This window comes from Carlito syrichta, unplaced genomic scaffold (assembly GCF_000164805.1).
Source record: "Carlito syrichta isolate Samal-C Ts95f unplaced genomic scaffold, Tarsius_syrichta-2.0.1 Scaffold287748, whole genome shotgun sequence".
NCBI classification, from domain to species: domain Eukaryota; kingdom Metazoa; phylum Chordata; class Mammalia; order Primates; family Tarsiidae; genus Carlito; species Carlito syrichta.
This window is the reverse complement of record NW_007231844.1, coordinates 32,507-47,532: the sequence shown is the minus strand read 5'-3', so window position 1 is coordinate 47,532 and position 15,026 is coordinate 32,507. Positions and strand designations below refer to the sequence as shown.

The window sequence follows — 15,026 nt, the reverse complement described above, 5'->3', positions numbered from 1 at the left end:
ATAGCCCAATTTTAAAACAGTCAAAGAATTTGAGTATACATTTCTCCAGAGAAGATATACAAGTGGTCAGTAAGTACACCGATCTTATTAGCCATTCAGAAAATGCAAATCAAAACCACAATGGAAACATCCATTAGGATGGCTGTAATTAAAAAGACAGATTATAGCAAGTACTGGTGAGGACATGGGGAAGTGGGAGCCCTCATACATTCCTGCTAGGAATATAATATAGTGCAGCCACTGTGAAAAACGGTTTGACAGTTCCTCAAAAGTTAAATATAGAGTTTCCATATGACCCAGCAGTTCACTCCTAGGTATATAATTGAAAACCTATAGCTACTCAAAAACTTGTATGTGAATGTTCATAGCAAGTATTATTTGTAATAACCAAAACATGGAAACAACCAAATGTCCACCAGCTGATGTATGGACAAACAAAATTTGCATATTCATACAATATTATTCAGTTTTTTATATGCCACAGCATGGATGAACCCTAAAAATACATTAAGTGAAAGGAACCACATACTGTATTGTTCCATCTACGTGAACTGTCCAGAATAGACAAATCCATAGACAGAAAGTAGATTTAGTGGTTGCCAGGGACTAGGGGAGGGAGTAGAGAGTGGATGCAGATGGGTAATGTGTTTCCTTTTGGGGTGGTAAAAGTGGTCTGACATCATCAAGACAAAAAGTCAACAGGTAGATCTGGAACGTCAATGTGACGCTTGACCAAATGGACCTAACTGTTACCTACAGAACACTCCACCCAACAACCACAGAATATACATTCTTCTCATCACCACATGGAACTTACTCTAAGATCAACCACATCCGAGGCCTAAATCAAGCATAAACAAATTCCATAAGATTGAAATTATGCCATGCACCTTCTCAGACCACAGTGGAATAAAAATAAATATCAACACCAACAAAGTTCCCCCAAAACCCACAAAGACATGGACACGAAGCAGCATGATACTAAACAACTCCTGGGTCAACATAGAAATCAAGACAGAGATTAAAAGATACCTGGAAACAAATGAAAATGAAGAAACATCTTACCAAAATCTCTGGGATCATGAAAGCAGTCCTCAGAGGGGAATTCATAGCTCTGCAAACACACATGAAGAAAATGGAAAGATCACAAGTTAATAGCCTAACAAATCACCCAAGGAAGCTGGAAAAGCGAGACCACTAAAACCCTAACTTCAGCAGAAGAATCCAGATCACCAAGATAAAAGCCAAAAATCGGGACATAGAAGACAATATATAATTTTTTTTAAAAGCCCAATGAAACCAAAAGCTGATTTTTTGAAAGGATAAATATGATTTATGGACCCCTAGCTAGACTGACCAAAAAAAGAGGGAAACAACCCAAATAAACACAATCAGAAATGCAAAAGATGAAGTCACAACTGACCCTGAAGAAATACAAAAGATTATCAGAGATTACTAAGTACACCTCGGTGGAAACAAACTCAAAAACCTAAATAAAATGGAGGACTTTCTGACATCTCACAACCTCCCCAGGTTGAAACAAGAAGAAATCGAGACCCTAAATAGGCCAATAACAACCCAGGAAATCGACTATGTCATAAGAAAACTACCTACAAAAAAGCGCCCTGGACCAGATGGCTTTCCAGCAGAATTCTACAAAACATACAAGGAGGAGCTGATACCAATCTTACTGAAAGTATTCTGGGCAATCAAGAAAGATGGTACTTTCCCCAAATCATTTTATGAAACTAACATCACATTGATACCCAAACTGGGTAAAGATCCAACAAAGAAAGAGAACTGCAGGCCAATAGCCTTGATGAACATAGATGCTAAAATTCTCAACAAGATTCTAGCAAACTGGATCCAACAACACATCTCAAAAACCATCCACCATGGTAGGCTTCATCCCCAGGATGCAGGGCTGGTTCAGCATCCGCAAGACCATAAACATAACTAAATACATCAACAGATGTAGAGACAAAAACCACATGATTGTATCATTAGACGTGGAAAAAACTTTTGATAAAATGCAGCACCCCTTCTTAATAAGAATTCTCAAACATCTAGGCATAGATGGAACATACCTCAAAATAGTGAGAGCCATCTATGAAAAACCCACAGCCATATACTGCTAAACAGACAGAAATTGTAACCATTTCCCTTAAAAACCGGAATAAGATAAGGATGCCCACTCTCCCTCCTCCTGTTCAACATAGTATTGGAAATCCTAGCTAGAACAACCAGACAAGAGAAGGAAATCAGGGGTATCCAAATAGGAAAAGAGGAAGTTATCCTTCTTTGCAGACAACATGATTCTATATCTCAAAAAACCAAGAGAATCTGTCAGAAACCTCCTTGCACTGATAAAGGACTTTGGCAGAGTCTCAGTGTATAAAATAAATGTTCAAAAATAAATCACATTTCTATACAACAACAATAAACAAACAAACCCAAATTAAAAGCACAATCCCTTTCACAATAGCCACACAAAAAAATGAAATACTATGGCATCTTCCTAACCAGAGAAGTCAAAGACCTTTACAATGAAAACTGCAAAACACTGCTCAAAGAAATCAAAGATGATGCAAACAAATGGAAAAATATTCCATGCTCATGGATTGGAAGAATCAACATTGTTAAGATGTTCATTCTACCCAAGGCAATCTGCAGATTTAATGCAATATCCATTAAATTAACAGCAGCATTCTTCTTGGACCTGGAAATGACAATACAGGAATTCATATGGAAACATAAACAACCACAGATAGCCAAAACTATCCTCAGCAAAAAAAAAAGCAGGAGGCATCACGCATCACACTCCCAGACTTTAATCTTTATTATAAAACTACAATAATCAAAACAGCCTGGTATTGGTACAAGAACAGGCATATAGACCAATAGAACAGGATAGCGGTTGTAGAAGCTAAGCCTCAATTTCTCAACCAACTCATCTTCAACAAAGCCTCCGCCATCAACCACTGAGGAGAGGAGAACCTATTCGGTAAATGGTGCTGGGAAAATTGGCTGACCACATGGAGAAGAATGAAACAGAACCCCTACCTATCCCCATACACAAAAATCAATTCTAAATGGATCAAAGACCTAAACGTAAAACCTCAAACTATAAGAAAATGCAGGAGACACCCTTATGGAAATTGGAACTGGCAGCCAATTCCTGATCAAAACCCCAAGTACTCATGCAATAAGAGATAAGATAAACAAGTGGGACCTCATCAAACTGACAAGCTTCTGCAAAACCAATAAACCATTAAGAGTGGGGAGACAGCCCACAGACTGGGAAGAAATATTTGCCAACTATATTTCTAACAAAGGCCTAACATCTAGGAGCTACAAGAAACTCAAACATGCCAAAAGGAAAAAACAAACAGCCCCATTACAAAGTGGGCAAAAGATATGAATAGACACTTCTCAAAAGAAGACATGAGAGCAGCCAGCAGATACATGACGAAATGCTCAGCCTCACTAGTCATCAAAGAAATGCAAATTAAAACCACACTGAGATACCACCTAACTCCAGATCCAGATCCTGGAGAGGATACAGGGAAAAAGGAACTCTTCTACACTGCTGGTGGAAATGTAAACTAGTACAGCCTCTGTGGAAAACAGTGTGGTAATTCCTAAAAGATCTAAAAATCGACCCTCCCGTATGACCCACAATCCTCTTACTTGGAATATACCCAGAGGAACTCATCACTATGAAAAAGATACCTGCACATGCATGTTTATTGCAGCATTAATTATAATAGCAGAAACATGGAACCAACCGTGCTGCCCATCGAAAGAGGACTGGATAAAAAAATGTGGTATATATACATGCTATATACATGCTGGAATATTATGCAGCCGTAAAGAAGCAAAATTACGCTGGGCTCGGTGGCTCAGCCTGTAATCCCACGCTTTGGGAGGCTGAGGTGAGTGGGTTGCCTGATTCCGCAAGTTTGAGACCCGCCTGGGCAACTTGGCGAGACCTCATCTCTACAATAAAAAATAAAAAATTAGCCGAGTGTGGTAGCGCACGCCTGTAGTTCCAGCTACCTGGAAGGCTGAGGCGGAAGGATCGCCGGAGCCCAGCAGGTCGAGACTGTGGTGGCCGGGAGCGGCCACTGCACTCCAGTCTGGGTGACAAAGTGAGACTCCAACTCAAAACAAAACAAAGAAGCAAAATTATGAACTTCGCAGCAACTTGAATGGACTAAGAGGCTATAATACTGAGTGATCTGTCACAGAAACGAAGAACCGAGTATCACATGTTCTTATTCATAAGCAGCCCTTGAACAGCTAGCATAATACTGTAAGAAAGGGATTGGCAGTAGTGGAAAACTGCCAAGGGAGGGGCACACCTCATCAACAAGGGTACCTGCATAATGGACATTTGTATACCTAACTCCGAATTGTACCCCACATATTTAAAATTTTTTAAATTTTTTTAGTTGGTATGAAAAAGATGGACAATGAATACAATGAAAATGAATAAAATATGTGACAGATACTGTCATAGGAGGGAAATACAAATAGCCAATAAACACACAAAAAGACTATAGAAAAAAGAAGGAAAAAAAGGTCTGAAATATATGGTGATCACTTCACAACTTTGTGGCTGTTCCAAAAAACACTGAATTGTACACTTTAATGAGCAAACTTTATGGTGCATGAATTAAATCTCAATAAAGTTGTTTTTTGGTGTGTTTTTTTTTTTAAGATGCCCTGTGAGTGATTTGGGCAGAGTGAGTGAGGATTCCTGCCACCTCTGTCATTTCCACAGTGCTGTCGGGGTCAGCTGTATTAGAAAAGAAGAGCAGGGAAACCCCAAGGAGAGTGCAAATACACTACCTCAGGACCATCCAAGCATTCTGTCCGCCCTCTCCTTCTCAGCACTGGGTGCTTTATAGAAGAGCACATGCGCGGGAGTGGGCTGGAAGGAGTGGTGGTATGTGCTCTTCGGTGTGTTTTCCACTGGGACACGTGTCTATGTTTGTGCTTCTGCTTATAAAGCCACTTCAGGGCTTTGGAAATTTTCAGAGTTCCTCCTTAAAAGAGCTTCCTTGACTGCAATGAGGAAGAAAAAATATTTGATTTCAAAATATTCAGTAGAAATTAAAACACTTTGTAACATTTTATCAGTCCTTACTGTCTTTAATGTGTGCATATTTTTTTCTCAAGTAACATTAGGATTGAAGTTTGGTTTTTGCCTCTTGTGGGTCTGTCAGCTTCATTAACCTTTGCTTCTCTTTGACTTGTGTAAAGAGAAGTCCTTAACTGGCCCAAGTAGACCCCAGGTGCATTTTATCTATTAGGATAATGAGTAGAAGTTTGTTTTGTAAAAAAAAATTCATAGTGCCTAGCAGGGTCTTCCACACCAAAGATGTTCACTAAGTGGTTTGGGATTAGATGGAAGGGTGGACAGTAAATGGGCCTTTCTGTAACAAGCCAAGTTTTATTTGTGCATATTTGCTTGTTTTCTGCCAATCCATGGCCCTTGATTGGAGATTTTCCCTGATCTTGTCATATACAGATCTCTCCACACACACACACACACACACACACACACACACACACACACACACACAGTTTTTTGGCTTTTACAATTGTTTCTATCTATAATTGGTTCTCATTCCTCTGTGTACTCATCATCCTGGCTCTGTCCCTTTCTCTACAGGTACCAAAGGCTTAGAATGTTCTCCTTCCACTCCCACCATGAACTCCTACTTCTATAAGTTCATGATCAACCTTCTCAAGAGGTTCAGCAGTGAACGGAAGCTCCTGGAGGTCAGAGGCCCTTTCATCATCAGGTCAGCCTCAGTGTGCATTCTCCTCCTCACACAGCCTCGACTTCTCATTCTCACAGCATACAAGGTGTCAAAGCAGCCACTTTCTCTGTCCCTTCTCTCTCCTCTTTCTCCTGTCCTTTGGGTTTGTTCTTAAAAAAAAACAAGGAAGGTTGTCCCTTATGCCCGGTTATTGGTACTTTTGACATGAGGCAGGTCAGTGTTGTCTTTTTTTTTTTTGAGTCAGAGTCTCACTGTCGCCCAGGCTGGAGTGCAGTGGCATGTTCACAACCACTGCAGCCTCAACCTGCTGGGCTCAGGAGATCCTTCCATCTCAGCCTTTCAAGTAGCTGGAACTGCAGGTGTGCACCACCACACCTGGCTAATTTTTTTTTTTATCTGTTGTGGAGACAAGGTCTCACCAAGTTGCCCAGACTGGTCTCGAACCCATGAGCTCAGGCAGTCCTCTCACTTCCACCTCCCAAACTGCTGGGATTACGGACATGAGCCACTGCACCTGGCTGTCTTTTTTCTTTCCTTCGAGGTGGATTATCCCCTCATTAAATGCCATTGTCAGTCTTCCAGAGAGGAAAGGAAGTGTGCCAGATGGTGTATGGCACAGAGCTGTGTCCTGGAGCTCAGCTACCAACCAGTGCAGAAATTGACCAGGCTTGGTGGGACCATGTTCTTGAGTCCTGTGAGCCTAACCCTGAACAGTACCAGGGCAACAGCCCCAGCCTCAAAGACTCTAGAAATGTAGCAGCATGACTGAGACTGGCCCTTTACTTCCAACTCAGTTCCAAGAGCAGGGTCAACAGAAGTGTGGCCCAGTGTCATGCTCAGCCTAGTGAAAGCTAGACCAGGGGCAAAAGTTTCTTCTGGCTCCCCACCGAAGCCAGATGGGGAGATTTCTGGAATAGCTCAAGTGGTCCCAGATTCTCTACAGCATGGTTCTCAGCCCTGCATTGCTAGATCACTGAAGAGACTGAGAGAAGATTCCCGGGCCTCCCTCTGACCAGTGAAATCAGAACCTCTGGGATGATAGGGTTATTGAAGTTGTCAGGGTATGTAGGGAACATGCCACACTAGGGGTGGGAGTTGAAGGAGTTCTGGCAGAGGGCCCAACCTATATGGAGCATCAAGGCAGGAGAGAGTATGAAGAGCTCGTTTTTCTGTAAATCAGAAAGCAGGTTCAGCCTGTGGGCTACACTAAGGATGGGGGACCTTACCCAGAGGTCAATGGAGAGCTGCTGCAAGGGCTTGAGCCAGGGAACAACGTGACCAGGTTTCTGATGTGAAAGATGACTGTTGCTGGGGAGAGTGGGGTAGAGGGGCCGAGATGGAGACCAGTGGGGGACTGTTGTCCAAGTAGAGACTGTGGCAGCTTGCAAGGGGGATGGGAAGAAGCAGCTGGTCTCCTGACTGAGTTGGAAGTAGGGCTGATTGGTGACTGATGGCGTTGAAGAGTGAGGGGAGAGACAGCTAGGAATGACACCCAGGCCTCTGGTTTGGGCAGCTGGATGGGTGGTTGTGCCAGTCCCCAGGGTAGGAACCCCAGAAGAATGGCAGGGAGTGAGGAAGCTCATACGTTTGAATTTGAATTGCCTTCAAGACATCAAAGGGAAAATATTGAAGTAGTTTGCTGTACCTTTTGAGAGACTCTCAAAAGGGAGACCTAAGCCCAAGCAAATCTGGAAATTGATGGCATAATCATTCATTTGTTCATTCATTCATTCAACAGATATTTAGTCAACACTGACTCTGCAAGGTATCATTCTAGATGGTTCTGCCATTATAGAGCTTTCATTCTTAGAGAGTAAGAGGGGGCGAATTGAGAAGGGAAGAGGTCTGAGGCTGAGCCCTAAGAGCTCCAGTCTGTAAAGATTGGGGAAAGAAGAAACCAGAAGAGGAGGCTGTGGCGAAGGACCACAGAGGTAGAAGGAAGGTGATTGAAAGAGGGAGATAGCAGGAGGCAGTGAGGGAGGTGAGACCTGAAGAGGATCTCCTGGGAGCCACTGCAGGAGCCTGCATGCAGGGAGAGCTTAAGTCGGAGGCGGGGGCTGGGCTCGGTGGCTCAGCATATAATCTCAGCACTTTGGGAAGCCGAGGTGAGTGGATTGCCTGAGTCTGCAGGTTCGAGACCAGCCTGAGCAAATTGGCGAGACCTCGTCTCTATAATAAGTTAAAAAAAAAATTAGCCAGGCATGATAGTGCACGCCTGTAGTTCTGGCTACTTGGAAGGCTGAGGCGGAAGGATTGTGGGAGCCCAGCAGGTCAATGCTGGGGTGGCCGTGAGCGTGTCACTGCACTCCAGCCTGGGCACCAGAGTGAGACTTTAACACACAAAAAAGAGTAGGAGGCAGGAAGTGGAGTGGCAGGTACAGAATGCGACCAGGCAGCTCAGGGACTGAGTGTGGCATTGAGGGCACCCTGGGGACTGGGCTGAAGGAGGGAACAGGCCTGCCTGGCCAGAAGGACAAATAGTAGGACCGAGCCGGAGGAAGGGGCTTCTGATGGTCTAGACCATTAAAAGAATGCCCCTGTGGTGGTGGAAGGCTGTCACCACCCTCTTGCTTCTCGGTGCTCTTCCAGAGCAGAGTTTCTGAAACTCAGCATTTGGAGCCAGATGATTCTGTGTGATGGGCTGTCCTGTGCACTGTAAGATGTTCAGCATTATCCCAGGCCCCTGCCCACTGAATGCCGGTAAGCACCCACTCTCAGCCAGTTGGGACAGTCAAAAATGTCTCCAAACTGCCAAATGTCTCCTGGGAACAAAATCACTCTAGTTCAGAACCCCTATTACAGAGAGTCAGAAATGAATTCTCTTTTTTTTTGAGTTGGAGTCTCACTCTGTCACCCAGACTGGAGTGCAGTGGCCGCTCCCAGCCACCGCAGCCTCTACCTGCTGGGCTCCGGCGAGCCTTCCACCTCAGTCTTCCAAGTAGCTGGAATTACAGGCATGCGCTACCACGCCCAGCTGATTTTTTTGATTTATTGTAGAGATGAGGTCTCTCACCAAGTTGCCCATGTGGGTCTTGAACCCGCGGGCTCAGGCAATCTACTCACCTCAGCCTCCCAAAGGCGCGGGATTACAGGCTGAGCCACTGAGCCCAGCCAGAAATGGATTCTTAACCTCACTGGCAAAAGAGAAAGGCTTCCATAGTTTTTCATCACATCAAGTTGGACAGTTTCAGGTAAGAGATTGAAGTAGGGATTAGATGTGGTGCAAGAGACCCCCCCCCCACCAGGAAAGCAGTGTAATATTCTCACAAGTGACAGTTCATTTCATGTCTGAATGGCAGAGGCATCAGTGCTCTTGATAAACAATCCTTTGCCTGGAAGATGCTCAGGGAACCAGTGGAAGGAGAGAGGACTTTGAAAAAGGAACTTGTGGCTAACTTCCCCTCTGGAGAACCAGGCTCTGAGTTTTTCCATCCTATCTCAGCCTCACATGCCCACTCAGAGGCATGGGGAGAGAGACCTCAGGGTAGGCCCCAGTGTTCGCTGACTATACAGACCAGAAGCGTGGGCAACATGGGCATACATGTGTATCCTCCCCACCCACTCAGGGCCACCACCATTTTCCCTGTTACAGCCTCTAGGGCAGAGAGGCTTCATTTGCTTTGCAACATCTCATGGGCTTCCTGGGTTGATGGGAATCCTCATTTTGCAGAAGGGAAAATTAGAGGAAGCCGTGTGAGCTTGGTTGGAGCTGGGCTGCAAACCCCTGCATTCTGCTAGCTCAGCAACCTCCTTTACCCCTTCTGTGGTAGAGTACAGGGCCTGGTATCACGAGGGATCCTTAACAGTTTGCAGGCTAGGACCATCAAGGGTCAGGCCTACCTGGGGCCCAGCTCCTCAGAGAGCTCAAGACCTGAGCCCATGAGTCCTCCCTCCTTATCCTCTAGGGACTCAGTATATTCAGCATGGTGATTACTCACTCTTCCAGGGCTCAGACTCATGCTGGACCATGCTGAGTTCTCGGTGGACGTTGAGCCTGGCTTCCAGGCCAGGCCCCACTCCCACTCCTTAGAGACAGAGGGTCTCTTAGCCCTTGGCCAGCACAAAGAACCCAGCAAGCTGGGGAGAGAAGGAACTTGTGGCTGGGTCCCTCATGGGTCACCTAGTCCTTTGCGCCATTTGTCCAGCCATCTCCCAAAAGCAGCACCACACCTGCCAGTGCATGTCCCAGCTGACAGCCACCTGGCCCAGCTTCCTCAGGGCCAAGTTGGCTCTGGAGCCTGCTGCCATCTAAGCCCAGCGTGCCAAGCCACAGCTGACCAGCCCCTGGGTCACATTGCCAACCACACAATCTGGGCACAGAGCATAGCATCTTACGTGGAAGAAGCCTTACAAACATGTCGCTTCCTCCATCCTCCCCATGGTCCTAAGGGGGCTAAAGCCCTTAAGCAGAGGCTTGCTGGGAAGAGGCACCAGGGTCGTCAGCCTGCCCTCCTGCTCCCCACCTTCATTTCTTTATTTCCTGCTGTTGCTTTAAAGAGGGGCATCATGATGGTTCATACAGATGCTGGCATGAAGCCACAGGCCTGATAGGGAAAGCAGTAGATGATTTCCTGACCTTCTCTTTAGCTGTTAAGCAAGCTATAAGTTGCCCTTCTCAGCCTCCAAGGTTGATCACTGAGAGAGGAAGGAAAGAAATTCTTCTGGCCAAGAAATAAAAGCCATTATTTCTGCAGCAGTGTGTTTAGCTCTGGGCCCAGAAGCGGCTGCTGTCTATAGAAGGACAAAGCCATCCAGATTTCTTGAAGGCAAACATCTGGTGGGGGTTCTTGGCATTGAAGAAGATGTATGATTTCCCTCAGGACCCTGGGAGCATTTCCTCTCCCCCATGCGGCTTTCCCAGGCCTCACCTCCATGTGGGAGCAGGAATGGGGTGCTCGAACTCCAGCCAGGCCTGGGTAGGTTGGACATTCTTTTGCTGTCTGCATGGCCTTCTTATCTGGTGTATATAACCGTTTAGATGCCTGTCGAGGTTGGGGAAGCCAGCAGCTCCAGAGCCCTCATCTCTCCACCAGCCTCATTGAGACCTGCACCAGCCCAGGCCCTTCCCTTGGCTGCTGGGAGCTGAGGCCAAGCCCACAGACTGAGGGAAGACAGGGACGTGCAGAGCAGAGTGCTATGAGCCTCTGGCACTACACCCTCTCGCCTCTTCTGGCACTACACCCCCTCCCTTCACAGGCATCTGCAAGATGGAGGGTAGATGGACCTCCTGCAGGCACTCAGAGGAAGAGTAGCTTCTAGAGTCAGACTTTGTTTCACACCCCAGTTCCTCCCATTTTCAACCATGTGGACTGTTTCTAAACGCTTTCTGCTTTGTCCATGAAATGGAGACAGTTATAGTGCCTGCCTTGTCGTGGTGTGGCCAGGGTTATGCAGATGTGCGTTCCAGTCCCGGTCCTGGCAGTATTTGATAAAGAGCTTCTGCCTCCCACCATGGCCTGTGGGGAGGAGAAACCAGATCTCAGCAGGAGGGTGAGATCATTGACCCTTGTGTGCCGAGAGCAAACTCCGGTGCGCCAGACCTGCTGCCCCTACACCCAGGGCACCCGGCAGCAGCCCAGGCCAGCCCCGCTAAAACAACTCTACCCGAAGTAGGTGTTGATGTGCATTGCCCTCCTCCGGCCTCTTCCCACCCTCCATGCTAATGCAGTCAGAACAAACCCAGGCCTTGTCTCCCTGTGAACCATTCCACTTATACTCAGTAGAAAAGGAGAGGAGGGAGAAAACCCAGCCTCTTTGATAAACTGTGATATGAACTCTAGCGTGACCCGACAGCTGTGATCTTTACAAGGCCTGCTTCTGTGCTGGGAAGTGAGCAAGTCTGAAGATACTCACTCTGCCTGCCAACATGGCCCTCTGGCCAGCCGTCCTTTGGCTCCATCAGCTGTGCATTTTTCCCGTCCTCTTCCTCCCTGCTGCCTTGCAAAGAGGAGTAGCTGGAGAATGCTTTCATTTTTAATGAGCGACTGTATGCTGTGAATGCAAGGGCTCTGACCTGAACCAGCCTAGTTAATGGTAGATGAGAGCCCGCACACCCTCCCGGGAGAAGGGGGTATTCCTAAGATGAGGCGGGCATTGGGAGAAGATGGGCTGGGACCCTAGTGGGAAAGGAGGAAGCAGTCATGGGATTTCTTCCATGAGACTCTGACCCAAGGAAGCCTAGCAACAAGGCTTCCAGTCCTTTCTGGTCCTCCTCTCACCTCTGTGGCAGATAGGCAGGGCAGCCTCTCCAACTGAGCAAATGCTCCGAGTCCCTCATATGTGCTCCTGCTAGCACTGCCCCCTCCCAGTGTCCTGGGTGTGCATAAGAGCCTTTGTGTCCAGAAGGGGGGTATAGGTAGAATGGGGAGCTGATTGGCCGCCAAAGGGGGTGGGGGGACAGACCAGCCACTGGCAACCGGACTTGTTTTTAATTGCAGGGACTGGGGAGGGGAGGCAGCCTCCAGAGAAGAAGCTTTCTTTCATGCTGTAATTGGGAAATTCCACTTTGCTGGCCTTGTGCGCTCTACCCTATGCAACAAGGCCTTCAGCTGTGGCCAAATCGCGGGCCACCCACCTTCCACAGCACTGACCCCTCCTAGGTCATCCAGTGTCCAGAGTCCATGTGGAATCAGTATCCCCTGTTGCTCTGCAGGTCTTTGTACATGCCACCTTACCTGTCAGAGGCCATTGGCCAGGCCCCCAAAAGCCCATTGTGCTGATGCTAATGGCAGGGGGATTGGCATAGAGTGGCCAGGCCATATCTGTGCTTTGCCTGCAGCTTTCCCTCACAAGCCAGGTAAGCCCACTCGGTTCTCTTCCTCTTGCCTCTTTAATGGACTGCATTCATTTGTTCAGAATAAATAAATTGCTTTGGCGGACACATGCCAACTTATCTGTCTGTTAGAAGAGGCTTTGCTCTACTACCCAGCATGCAGATGGGTTTTTGATCTTTATTAGTTTGCAGCCATATTGATTGGGTCCCCAGCTGAGAGGAGAGAGACAGGACATTGAGCAGGCTAGAGGAATTCTTCCGAGGAGTTTCTTAGTTCTTTCTCAGAAGAAGCTTCTCTTCTTGCTGGCTTGAATTAAGGTCTGCCCAGTGTCCGTGTGAATCTTCTGGAGCTTTCCACAGTCATTCTTTCCCCAGGGACCAGGACTGGGTGCTTTTGTTGTGATGCGGGGGACTCAAAGAGGAGTGTGCAGCAGAAGCCATTTTGCACAACCAGCCCTTGGCTTCTGCTCTAATTGGAGACAATACTGTGGGACTGTGAATGGTGGGGGACCCAAGAGGCCCAGTCTGACATGCAGAAAAGGTTACCTGGGAGTCTAAGGTAAAAAGATTCGAGGTAAAAAGATGACCTTGAGGGGGTACAAAATCCAGGGAGCCCAGAGAGCCCAACCCAGCCTGCATTCCATTGTCCCCTCATCTGTGGTAAAATGACCAGTGTCCCAGCACCTCACAGAACCATCCAAGATGAGGCCTTCTTGTTCCTTGTTAACCCAGAGGTGGCAGGGAAAGGGGGTGGCTTTGTCTCACCTCCTCTAAACAGTCCTCACATGTGATACACGCTGGCACTCCCTGGAAGAAAGCTTGTCTTCTTTTCTGGAAAATGGATACCATGTATGATGGGCCTTGCTAGACCAGGCTGGGATTAATTAGGTCTGACCAGGGAATGAGGTGTGGAGAGGAAGTGCTGGTCAGAGGGATCCCTGCAATGTGTTCTGGGAGGTCCAGGGGCTTCAAAGAGCAGGATCCTGGTGTTTGGAAGTTTCGGAAGTTTCACTCCCTTTGAGCAGGAGCAGTGAGAGTTAGCAGTCACAGGTAAACTTGGCAGGAGGGAACCATGTGTCCTATAGGGTGACTGACCCCTGTCCCCATAGCCAAGCAGCCATCCTCCTACTGAGCTAACCATCACTCCCATTTCCAGGAGCCCCTGTGATGGAGGAGAGGACCCAGCAGCAGATTGCAGGGCAAGCTCCTCCTCCCAGTGCATACCACACAGGCACTCATTGGGTGGATGCTGGCTCCCACTTGGCCCCTTTCCAGCCTTTGGCTGAAAGCATTTTCTTTGTAGTCCACGCACCTAAGAAGCATTGTCAGGAACTGTTTTCAGGGGCAAAGAACTTGGAGGCTTCTGAAACTTGAAAGGTTGTTTCCAGATGGATCATGGGGTACTCTCTGGATCTGACTTACTGTGTACACCTTACCGAAGGATGCTGGGAAACTTGGAAAGTTTTGACATTAGCAAGTAGCTAATGTATATCATATTGTAGCATCTTATTAAAAAAAAAAAAGTAGTGGCAGATTTGGAATTGGCACCTAGAAGTCAATTTTCTATCCTCCTGCTTCCTTGGGGAAGGGTTGCATCTGGGACAGACAAATGGGTGTCCTTCATTTTAAGTGTTTTTAAACTCCTTATAGGAAAGCGGCTACAGAGTGTATCTTGTCCATCTATTGTAGAAGCATTTCTCAGGAAGCTCTTTTATGCCGGTATCATTTTGTCATGTATTTCCTTGGACTGTCCTTGGAAACCCCTATATGGTTCTCTCTTCTCTCTCCTCAAGTGATTTATTTTAGCAGATAGTCACAAAGATCACAGAAACCCCATCCATGACCCTTGTCTTCCGAAGCATACCCGAGAGGGTCTCTATCACGTGCAGTTTGTGAAAGGCCATCCAGACTAGGCACCCCTTCCACATGGAAGGAGAGTTCTTGTCTCAGATAGGGAGGCCTGGCCTAGATGCACCATGGCACAGAATTCTGCCTCAGATGGCACTTGAATCCATGGTACTTGTATGCCATGAAGCAGCACGTGATAGAGACCCTGTCTAGCACTGTACCTGGAATCCACTAACCCTGTCTGCAGAGCAGCACCTGGGCCACCAGCCCAAAAAGTTGCAGTGGCTGTCCCTTACAACATGGGGGCAGAGCTAAGACAAGCCATGTCCCCCATTTCCATACACAAGGCAGGACTCCAGATCTGGTAGCCAGGACCCTGGGAGGGTGTCAGCTTCATTAGAGAGAAGCTGTGCTCCCTCATGGCATCCCCTTTCCCCTCAGGGTTGATGATCTGTAGAAAAAAAATCCCACAGAGACCCCTCCTATGTGACCTCCTCCTTGTCTCCTAGGGCTCTCATCCCTGTCTCCCACAACTCCAGACCGCTCAGACAGAAGTGAAATGCCGAGTAAATCTGTGTGTCCTTCCCCATCTTCCCTCTAGGCCCCACCCCCAC

General features: G+C 47.2%; 1 protein-coding gene across 2 annotated transcripts in view; it reads left to right on the top strand.

Annotated features, from left to right (window-relative positions):
* Window positions 1–15,026, top strand: part of VAC14 (Vac14, PIKFYVE complex component) — a 114,741-nt gene that overhangs the window by 67,966 nt on the left and 31,749 nt on the right. For both annotated transcript variants that reach the window (XM_008052979.2, XM_021709933.1), the window contains one exon: window positions 5,681–5,813. In XM_008052979.2, the coding sequence (XP_008051170.1) occupies window positions 5,681–5,813 (133 nt within the window). The remainder of the gene's footprint in view (window positions 1–5,680; window positions 5,814–15,026) is intronic.